This window comes from Marmota flaviventris, chromosome 10, assembly GCF_047511675.1.
Source record: "Marmota flaviventris isolate mMarFla1 chromosome 10, mMarFla1.hap1, whole genome shotgun sequence".
Lineage (NCBI taxonomy): Eukaryota > Metazoa > Chordata > Mammalia > Rodentia > Sciuridae > Marmota > Marmota flaviventris.
Window position 1 is genome coordinate 36619786 of NC_092507.1, and position 12130 is coordinate 36631915.

A 12130-nucleotide genomic window follows, 5' to 3' on the forward strand; every position below is an offset into this window, starting at 1 on the left:
TTATGATATAACTTGCATATTGTACAGTTTCATGAAAAAATTAATGCATAAGGGATGTGAAAGTTAATTGAAAATTACTTGAAAGCTGTCCAGATATTATTATTAGTCTAGATGTACTGAAATTGACATTTTTAATAAATGAGAAAGACACTGCCCTACATTCAAAGAGATTTAAAGGGAACTGATTTGTTAAATTTGTAAGAGCAAGTTTAATGAAGAAAACTCTATAAATATTGTACCGAGGACCTATTGCACACTAAACTTTGTGCTAGACAGTATGGGGGAATTGAAAGGGCTTTATAAGCACAGAACAAGGAAGGCACAATTTTATAGGCTAGATAATAAGAGATAATTATCCAAAGCAAATATAAATTGTTGTTAGATTGCACACCCATTTAAGTAGACTGAATATATACTATGATATTCTTTGGTCCTTGTTTGTACATATTTGTGCAGCATTTCAAGACATTGTGGAATTGCTGTGGAGAAGAGCTACCATTCCAAGTTCTTTACTTCACAGAAAACCTTTTTCAGTGGTTCACACTTTTTAAAAAAAGTACGTATTTGTATTTGTTATACAATGTTACAAAAAGAAAAAAAATGTAAAGGGAAGAATTCATCCACAATTCTACACCCCAACTGCTGTAGACTGAATGTCAGTGTCTTACTCAAAATTTGCATGTCAAGATCCTAACCTGCAATGTGATGGTAGGAAGCGAGGCCCTTGTCAGATAATTAGTTCATGAAGGTAGAGCCCTGATGTTGGGATTAGTGTCCTTATAAAAGAAATCCCCCAGCATGCTCCCTTGTCCTTCTCCCCATGTGAAGTCACAGGAACATGGCTTTTTATGAAATGGAAGGCAGGCCCTGACCAGATACAGTAATTCTATTACATTAATTAATGTAATTACTTATTATAATATTATAATACTTGTTATAATTACAATACACTAATGCACTGTTTTTCCTTTCAATATCCGTGTGACATGGTCTTTACAATTAGACTAGGTAAATGCTTAGTGTCATAAACCATGATTTGCTTGCTAACAAGCTGTTTGTGAGGATTAAAGACCTAGTCTTACCATCAAGAACAGGGAAGTTGGAATCAGTTCTCTTCTTCCCTTGTTTGATTACTTATTTACTGTATTAAGTTTCTCCAAATACTCAACTATCCCTTTCTCAATTTATACTTCTGAGCTAAGTTGTATGATTGCTTTCTAAAAACAAGTATAACTTTGCTTTTTAAGGAATTAAATTTTAAGGGGATTGCCAATCTGTCAATTTATGTGAAATTTCTTTCATATTTATCACATGCTGGTAACTTCTTTAAAAGTATTTGCTGCCAGGGACATGGTACACACCTGTAATCCCAGTGGCTCAGAGAAGCTGAGGCAGGAGGATCATAAGTTCAAAGCCAGCCTCAGCAACTTAACAAGGCCCTGTCTCAAAATAAAAAATAAAAAGGCTGGGGATATGGCTCAGTGGTTAAGCATCCCTAGTTCAATCCATGGTATAAAACAAAACAAAACAAAACTGCTAAACCGAGTTAATGTACCATTATTCTTACTCTGCAGACAAGAAAACTGTAGCTATACCAACCTACCTAAACTTGCAAAGTTTAATGAGCAAAGATGCAAAGATGCTATAATATCAGCTTAAGACAATCTCCCTTCATTGGCCTACCTGCAGTTCTATAATATAGAACTGACTAAGCTCATCTGACAAAGTCATTCCCAAGAGTGTAAGCATATTGTTTGTTGCCAGACTTAGCACATCAGATTTTTAAAGATGATGTTTCTCTTAATTAATATTCTCAGAATCTTGACAAAGTCTTGCAGCAATGACCAGGCAGATGTAATAGGGGCCTTCATTAAAAAAAAAAAAAAAAAGAAAGAAAGAAAGAAAAACCAATAACAACAAACCAACAATTCCATTAAGCATCAGGTTATGCAAAGAGGTAAGCAACACAGTAGGAAATAGATGACAATACAACAGATGGTAATGAAAGCCTGAATACAAAGCATGCAACCAACATACATAAGAAAGTGAATCATGTTGTAATAATGATATCATCATTTACTTAGTTCAATACTGTACAAAGAGTAATCAGACACAATCCTTTCAAGGAACTCTAAAAGTAGAGCTAGATTGTTCAGCTGGCTGGGGAAGAAACCCAGTACAACACAGTGTTCCAACAGAAGTAATCAGAGAGTTGATAGAAGTACAAAAGGATGCACCTAACCCAGTCTTGGCAATTCAGAGAAAACTTCCTAGAGCTCAATCCTGAAACAATGAACAAAACATAACCAAAGGGAATGACAATATGGGACAGATAAGCTAATTCTAAAGGGCAATTTTTATAACTAGGACAGATGAGTGGCAACAAGGCCCTATTTCTTAAATCTCTAGAGACTGTACTAGGAACATAGCTATACCTTGGGAATACTACTCATGCACTGAATACATGTCAAAAGACCTAATGTGCTTAATAATAACTAAACAAATATGGGTAGGGGTGAGTTCCAAGGATAGCTTTTGCCATATATCCTTCTGCAATCACTTTTCTTGCCTGTAATGTAACACTTCGAGGAATTTTTTGAGTATAGAACTTTTATGGAGTCAGCATTTGTATAGTAAAATGCAGATTTTGAAGCCATAGACGCTGTATGGTCCTGAACAGGGTAAGCAAAGAGAAAACAGATAGTGGAAGGAAAATAATAAGAATAGTCTGAGAGAGAGCCAAACCACCATTTTCCTCTCCTGTTTGCTATCATTTACCAATTTCCTGATCACTCTGCCCTCAGCAACTGAGTTTCTTCCTCATAGTCTCTCTTCACTGGAATAATATTTGACTTTAGTTTCTACCTGGATGATAAATCTAATACCCTGGTCTCTCAGTTTTAACAACATGCATTCTTCTTTAGCTTTCCATTCTTGGAGTCTTGCCCCACATGAGTTCAACCTGGACCTAGGCATGATGAAAAACTCACAATCTCTAAAATGTCAATTTCAAACATCCCACATTGACCACCGCATCTGTACTGCCAGTTCACTTTCTTAAATTACCCACTGCAACCATTCTCCAGTCAGTGTTCTAATACCTTAGTCCCTTTCCCCACCACTCTTGAATATCAGACCTCACATACCATTATTTACTTTCCTGTACAGTTTTAAAAAAATATTTTTAGTTGCAGGTGGACACACTATATATTTTTTTAATGTGGTGCTGAGAATTGAACCTAGTGCCTCACGTGTGCTAGGCAAGAGCTCTACCACTGAGCCACAACCCTAGCCACTCCTGTATATATTTTTTTATTTGTTCTAATTAGTTATACATGACAGCAGAATGCATTTCAGTTCATTGCACACAAATGGAGCATAGCTTTTCATTTCTCTGGTAGTACCCTTCTGTATAGTTTTATCTCTATATCACCATAAATATTGTCATGCAAACATCCTCAGCTCTCTTGGCTTTAAGCTCTCTTGTACTTGCCAGGAAAACCCAACCCTGAATGAATTCAACTATCTGTCTTTTCTGCCTTCACCTGAACAGCAGAACATCTTCAATTATTTTAAATTACCCAGAAGTCCTACCAATTAGCTTTCTTTAGAAAACCACTTATTTACTCTCAAAGGTATTTATTTCATTCTTTTTCTTTCCTCAATCATCCTACTCTTTCTCCTTACTCTAAGCTGATACTGCATTTTCTTTTCTGAGAAAACAAACATTAGATAGAACCCCTCTCATCATCTTCCTACTCTCATCAATCTTCAAACCTTGCCACAATTGTAATTTTCTTGCAACTATCAGAAGTGGACATTTTCCTCTTTAAGAATTTTATGTCATTTCAGATAGAGGATTAATCTCCAGGATATAAAGAACTAAAAAAAACCCGTTAAAACCAAAAAACCAAATAATCAATAAATGGGCTAAGGAATTGAACAGACACTTCACAGAAGAAATACAATTGACCAACAAATATATGGAAAAAATGTTCAACATCTCTAGCAATTAGAGAAATGCAAATCAAAACTACTCTAGATTTCATCTCAATTCAGTCAGAATGAAAATTCTCAGGAGGCTGAGGCAGGAAGACCACAGGTTCAAAACCAGACTCAGCAACTTAGCCAGGCCCTAAGCAACTTCAGTGAGACCCTGTCTCTAAATAAAATACAAAAAAGAACCAGGGATGTGGCTCAGTGGCCCGGAGTTCAATCCCCAGTACCAAAACAACAACAACAACAACAAAAACAAAACAAAACAAAACAAAAACAACCCCCTCCAAAAAAAAAAAAAAACAAAAACAAAAACACATAAGCAATTTTAAAAGTTGGCAAGGATGTGGGGAAAAAGGTACATTCATACATTGCTGGTGGGACTGCAGATTGTTGCAACCATTATGGAGAGCAGTATGGAGATTCCTCAGAAAACTTGGAATGGAACCACCATTTGACCCAGCTATCCCACTCCTCAGTTTCTACCCAAAGGACTTAAAATCAGCATGCTACAGTGATGCGGCCACATCAATGTTTATAGCAGCTCAACTCATAATAGCTAAACTACGGAATCAACCTAAGTGCCCTTCAACAGATGAATGGATAAAGAATCCCCAGTACAAAAAAAAAATGGTATATATACACAACGGAATATTACTCAGCCTCAAAGAAGTATGAAATTATGGCATTGGCAGGTTAAATGGATGGAGCTAGAGAATATCATGCTAAGTGAAATAAGCCATCCCCCAAAACCAAAGGTTAAATGTTTTCTCTGATATGCAGATGCTAATTCACAATAAGGGGGAGTAGAAAAGAATAGAGTTACTTTGGATTAGGTAGAGGGGAGTGAAATGAAGGGAAGGGAGAGGGTTTGAGGGTAGGAAGGATAGTAGAATGAATCAGACATTATTATCCTATGTACATATATGATTACACCACCTGTGTGATTCTACATCATGTACAACCAGAAAAGTGAGAAATTATACTCCATTTATGTATGATGTGTCAAAGTGCATTCTATTGTCATGTCTTTGGGCAACATCATCAGTGTCTCCTTGTTGCCAAATCTAATTTATCTGTACATCTGCTTTTAATACATTGTTGGCCACAACACCACCACAATCCCATTCCAAATATTCTCCTGTCTTTGGGAGTATATTCTCCTGGTTTCCATTCTACCTCTCTAGATCTTTTCAATGTCCTCCTCCTCTCTCCAACTTTTAAAGGTTTGTGTTCACCAACCTGTTATGGGACTCTTAACTCTTCTCCGTTAAGATTTTCCACTACTAAACGACGCAGTGAAATGGAGTTATAGTTTAGGATTTCCCACTGTAATCAGACTATAATCCAAGTTCCTTTCCATAACTAAAAGATGACCTTACCTCTTCTTCCATTCTCCCTTCATTCCACGGAGACCTGGTCTCACGGATCTCCGTGTTTTCCTCCCTTTGTGGGACATGCTATCACAGGAGTCGTCTGTTTTTGAGTTTACCTTACTTTTTGTCTTAGGTTAAACGTCACCTCTTCAGAAGCCTTCTCTACCCTAATCAAATCATATCTTTGCTTTTCCTTCCTTTATTTCATTCAAAATCATACAGTTGTTTGTACTTAGTTGTTCGGGCATTTATTCAGTTCGACTACCCCCATATTGTGAGCCGAGACAGTGGGTTGGCGCTACCGAGTACCACGCGCCAGCCCCGGAACAGATCTACACACTCCGAAGTCCAGGACGAAATAACCGCAACCCGAGGGCCCTAAGCGCCGGCTCCAGCCCGGGATGAGAAAGAAGGGGGTGCGGCCCCGCCGGATGCCACGCGGCGGTACCGCCCACGCACTGCGCAGGCCCCGCCCCTTCCGGCCGCGGCGGACGCCCGGGCAGCTACCGCGGCGGGGCCGCGGCGCCCACTCGGCCCGCCCCTTTCTTCACCGGCTCCCGCCCCGCCTCGTTCCGCCCCGCCCGCGCCGCGCCGGGCGCTGTCAGAGACTCGGTGTATGCTGAGGCGCTGCTGCGTCCGGTTGCTGCACGTCCTGGGCCCAAGCTCCCCGCTGCTGACCCGCCTGCCACTTCTCTGCCCTCGGAGCCTCATGAAGCCTCTGGTCGTGTTCGTCCTCGGCGGTCCCGGCGCCGGCAAGGGGACCCAGTGCGCCCGCATCGTCGAGGTGAGGCCCGGGCAGCGGCGGGCTCCCGGGGATTGCGGCGACGCGGTCCGCGCCCCCCGGTCGCGTCCGCGGACTACGCGTCCCGGCGGCCACCGCGCCGCCCGCGTGGCAGCTGCGAGGGGCGCCGGCGCGTGGTGCGCGGTCCTGCCACGGGGGCCGCCGGGGGAGCTTATTCCTGCGCCCCCTTTTCCTTGCGTTTGGGGGACCAGATGCGTCTCACAAGTGGGCGGGGAGAAGGTCCGGCGTGGAGGTCAGTGTGCCGTGGGTGTGTGTGGAGGGTGAGGATGGGGAGCGCGGATTTGGGCTCGAGGCCGTGCGCGGCTTTCTAAAGAGGGAGATGGGGTTTTGCTTTCCGCGCTTTTCTGCAGGCCGTTCAAACTTCCAGCCCTTACCCTATAAAGAAGCCTTGCGTGGCAGCGCGCCCAGTGAACTGTGAGTGCACTTTGGGCCCAGTCCACTGCTGGCTTCGGGGCAGTGCCAAGCCGGAGGCTAGATCCTGCCCTGTGGTTGGGAAGGGTGACGGAGCGCTGTATCGAGCTTAAGCTCAGCCTCTGGCCCTGTCGTCAGCTCACGCTTTGTCCTTGGGCAAGTCACTTCCTTTCCTGGAGCCTCACCTGTCCCACCTAATAAAGTAAGAGGCTCTGCACCCAGATTGACTGAAAATATCAAACACTTCGTAACGCAAAGTTTACGTTTCTGTTTTCTTTCTTTTGCTGTAAGGTGCAATAACTTTACCAGTTAAAATTGAAAGAAGCGTGGTTATCTGCAGTGATACCGTTAAGAAGGATTAATGGACAGTTCGGGAGATTAAAAAAATAAAATATCTAGGCCTGGGATTGTGGCTCAGTGATAGAGCGCTTGCCTAGCATGTGTGAGGCACTGGGTTCTCAGTACCACATATAAATAAATAAACAAAATAAAGGTCTATCAACAACTAAAAATATATTTTAAAAAACAAACAAAACCAAAATATCTAGAAACGGAAGAGGTGATCTGTGGTGGCGTAAAACACTCAAAAAATCACTGTGAAACTCAGTGACCAACAAAAGTTTTTGACTTAGAACTTGTAAAATGATTTCCTCCTTTTCCAGGATATGGCCTATATTTGCTTTGGGCTTTTACTTCTCTTTGTTCATAAATCAGCTCATGTCCTATATTTTATTCTGTAGAGACCAGAAAAAGTAAGATGTGTTATGAAGTCATTGTTTTACCGTTGTATTTATAATTATCAATTATTTTTAGGAACTAGTTAAGCCAAAAATACATACTATTTTTCTCATTTTAATTTTGTTGGGTTTGCACTTTTTAAAAGATAAGTGAGAAGTGGATGATTTCATGTTTTTGTTTTATATATGGAATAATTCACATAAATAGCATGGTAGGGGGAGGAGCAAAGATTTGAGTCAATCAAATATGTATTCAAACTGTGATTGCAGTTACTGTTTCCCTAACACCAGAGAGGTTACTTTGAGCTTTGTAAAAAGGAAGAAAATAGAAATACCTATCCTTTATGGTATTGGTGAATATTAAATGAGGCAAGATATCTTGAACACAGATGCAAATGATTTTTTTTTCCGTACTTTAAACTTCGTGATGTTCTTATAGTTTTCTTTTTAATTTGAAGTAGTATTACCTTTTAAAAATTGGTTAATGACTATTTTATTTGAGTACATTTAAGTATTTTCTTTCTGAATGATGAGGTGTCATTAAATGTCCACACACAAATTAATTCTACCCATATTACTAGAATCCAATAATTGGTAATTAAGAGGTTTAAAATATTTGCAGCTATTACTGAACAAAGTAAAGAAGTTAACAGGCTTAAAAGTATAATCAGCTATTACTGAACAAAGAATATTCTTACCAATTGAATTCTATGTGAGATATACCTGAGATATACCTATAATGTATTATATTATTAAGACTTCCTTTTGTGAGTCTATTGTATTTTGGTTCAGTATTTTGTTTGTTTGTTTGTTACAAAAGGAATTGAACCTAGGGGCGCTTTATTATCACTGGGCCACATCCCTAGGGCTTTTTCTTTTTGAGACAGAGTCTTTCTGAGTTGTTGAGGGCCTTGCTAAGTTGCTGCTGGTCTCTACTTTGGATTCCTCCTACCTCAGCCTCCTGAGTCACTGAATTATAGATGTACACCATTGTACCCAGCCTGGCTCAGTATTCTTTTTAAATAGGATTCATAAACTGAATTCCAAAAGATAATATTGTTTTGAACTAAATTATTTTTTTTGGTAGGGAAAAAGATATCTGCATCAGTGTTAAATTCTGCAGCTATCATGTTCAAGCTAATTTAGTTCATAGGGTACCTGAAATGTAGCTGAAATAGAATTTTCTTTGGGAAAATTATGTTGATTTCCAGCCCTAGCTACTGTAAGTACATCTGAGTCCTTTCCACAGAACCTGAGGATGTCTAAGACCCTGGAACATTGCAGCTAAGGAAAAGGAGTGTGGTTGTAGGAAAGCTGGTACATATTTTTTCCTCTGGAGGCTGCATTCTATTCTGCTATTTGCTTCATAAGAAGGGAAAGGCAATTTGATAGGATATCCTTCTGAAAATGTTCCCAACTGAGAAGAAAACATGTGAGGAAGTTTTGAGATTAACTTTGCCTGTTTATTCATACTGGTCTTTTTCCAGTTTTTTTTTTTTTTCCCTAACTAATTATTTCTAAATCTCTGACCTTTTGTACTAAGTTTATTTTTGAAAATTAACATTTTAAAAATCAGTGCAAGCCAGGAGCAATGGCACATGCCTGCAATCCAGCAATTTGGAAGCTAAGGCAGGAGGATCATAAGTTTGAGGCTAGCCTCAGCAACTTAGACCCTGTCTCAAAATAAAATATAAAAAGGGCTGGGGATGTAGCTCAGTGGTAAAGCACCCCTAGGTTCAATTCCTGGTACCAATAAATAATCAGTCAGTCAGTCAAGCAGTGAAATACTTTACTAATTAAGTGCCCAGAATGGAATTATTTTGTAATGACTTGTTTATAAAAAAAATTATGGGGTTGCTGTATTATTTTTGAATCTTTATAAATAAGCTTTATTTACATTTGTTTTTATGAACTAAGAGAAATTGTGGGACTATAATCTAAACTTAGTTTTTAAAATAGCAACCATAATTTCTTCCAACAAACACATATAAAATTATTTATATGTGTTTGTGGAAGAAATATTTAAACCTGCTGTCTTACACAGTGTGAACATTTTACTTTCATAAACAAATTATGACTAAGGTTTATATCCATGCCAAATTGTATTCTGTCGCACCCAAAAAGTATATTTGTCATCTGTGTCATAACTTCCTCATGACCTCTATGTATAACTCGTATTTTGCATTGCCATCCTACATAATATACCTAGAAAAAGTTTGTGATGCTATTGATTTTAAGCATACAGAAAGCAGAAACTTGATTTTATTCATTTTTGTGTCTCTATTGTGGAAAATTTTGTCTGGCACATAGTATGTACTTAATAAGTAATTGTTGGATGAATATTAATAGAAGATGTGTGAATCCTCTGAAGATGTATGAATTTTAAAAAAATTGGTCCCCAGGGGGCGCTCAAGTAGTAGTTAGTGCTTTCAATTTTTGGACCAGAAGTGTGAATGAAACCAACCTTTGTCTTCCTTGGATTTCTCATGTGACACTTGTGTTTATGCTCAGTGAATTAATGGTATGCTGAGCAGATTTTCAAGTTCCTAATTATAAATCCCCCAAACAGATTAGCACTCAAAAGAAGGTAGTTAGAAAAAAAAATTCATTGGATATTAATGTTCAGTATTTAAAAATGGGACTTTTTGCTCTTGGTGGAGTATTGGGTTTTGTTTTTGTTTTTTTTTATGAAATTTTGACTTTTCAGAAAAAGAAATGGTCCACAGAATCCTTGGCCCTTCTGAAGCAGTTTCTCATGTCTTGGAATCAAATTAGACATTTCCACCTTCTTTTCCTTTTTCACATTAATTTTCATGTGGTATTTGTTTTTATTATAGCAACTGCCCACCAAAACAAACAAACAAAAAAACAATCACAAAGATATGATGTCATTGAAAGGACTGTACCATGATCTCATGTTGAAACTGAGCTACTTTGAACTGGTAGTTCACATGGTATCTAACATATCTAGGATTGCTGTGTTTCTTTTGAAAACTTAAACACAGGGCTCTTTTGCGAATTTGCTGTAGTGTTCCAGGGCATCTTGGCTTACAGTTTGGGAACCATGGCTTAAGTGATATTTCCTTAGTGAAACTCATCCTGACATTTTTAGATTAGGTCAGGTTTCTCATATACCCTCAGGACACTTTATAACATTTATTAGTTTGTTATTTGTCTTCATCTTTTGATTATTTGACTCCTCCATTTTAAGCTCTAAAAATCCTGGATTTTAAAACATACAATTGTATCTTTAATATCTAGCACAAAGTCTTGGCATAAATTGATGTTCCATGAATATGTGAGTAGGTTTGAAAGTCAATCAGACCTGGGCTCCTGTTCCTTTGTGAGTTTTTAAAATTTTTGGCTTTTTAGTTTCCAACACTGAAAACTGGGAATATTAATCTACTTAAATAGAGATCATGAGGATTACCAAGGGAACCATATAATAGAATGAATTCATATATGTCAACATACCTCTCTTTCTTTGCTTATCGATAAATAGTCAATGAAGGAAATGTTTTTAGCAGTGTACTTATTCTTTGTTAGGCATTTTTTCATTACATTGACAAAACATTGATTAAAGGGAGGCACATTTCACAAGTGCCATATCTACATATTGTTTATTAGAGAGGCAATTTGTGGAGTTCTGATCAGATCGCCTGGGTTGAAGTTCACTTTCCCATCTACTATGTGTATCACCTTAGTCTAACTTTTCTGCTTCAGTTTCCTTATCTGTAAAATGGTAACAATACACATAGTATCTATGTCATTGGGCATTAAATGAACTAATATGTAAAGGGCTTGGAGCAATGCCTGGTATATGCCAGGTCCTATATGTTAGCTATTATTGCTGTTATCAATTTGGCTGTTCTGTTTCTTTTACCTGTCATTATCCCTTCCGTGACTTTTGATTTGGCCCTCAGATTTATTCTTTCCTACTTTGGAAGCTGTAAAGCCTATTCCTTTTTTTTAAGTGGTTACCCTAGAAATTTTAAGCACACATTTAAAGTCTAATAATTAATATCTTTACTTTTCTTCAAACAACACAAACACCTTAGGACACTTAGCTCTATATTCTATTCTGTTCTGTTTTCCAGAATTTTAATTTTATGTTGACTGTTCTACACAAAATTTATGTTAATGTTTTATAGCAAAGATGTAATGTTTGTTTAGAATATCTCCCATGCATTTGTACCATTTTTTTTTAATTCACCATTTCTTTTTGTGCCTCACATCTCCTTTCTGAGGTTGTTTTTCTTTTTAAAGTATATCCTTTGGAGTTTCTTTAATCAGTATAAACTTGTGGCTGGGGATTTTTGCTATTTTCCCTGTGTGGTGAGTTCTTTCTTCCTAGTTCAACCACTGAAGGCATCATTCTTCAGGGGTTCTGACTTTATGTGGAGCTCTGATCCTACCTCCAAGCCTCTACCTTATTTAGGCCTCAGGTCTTTGTTGTGGTGGTGTATAGCCTCCCTCCTCCATTAAATCTGAGACTCTAAGCCATCAGTGATTTAGGGATGGGGAGTCCCCAGGGCAGACACAATGCTGGCACTCACTCCAGATTTGTGCTTTCTTATCTGATATCTGAGTTGTTTCTTTACTTTTCTGCCAACTCAATCATGCATTTAAAAAAAAATTACTGATATGCATGTGTTGTGATGGGCTCAGGAGGGGTTTCTCTGGAAAAAAATGTGTAATTTTTTAACCCCAATCATAATTAGATATCATCTCTTTGTGTTAAGGCCTCTGCCCTAACTCAAAGCCCCACTTCAGTATTACTTTTTTCCATTATCTTTATTATTTGTGAA

The 12130-nt window shown here is 38.4% G+C and overlaps 1 protein-coding gene across 1 annotated transcript in view; it reads left to right on the forward strand.

Annotated features, from left to right (window-relative positions):
* The first annotated feature begins 5852 nt into the window (after positions 1-5852).
* The window catches only part of Cmpk1 (cytidine/uridine monophosphate kinase 1), a 43418-nt gene continuing 37140 nt past the window's right edge, over positions 5853-12130 (forward strand). The window contains exon 1 of the mRNA XM_027937241.2: positions 5853-6156. Within this exon, the coding sequence (XP_027793042.1) occupies positions 5989-6156 (168 nt within the window). The 5' untranslated portion in view covers positions 5853-5988. The remainder of the gene's footprint in view (positions 6157-12130) is intronic.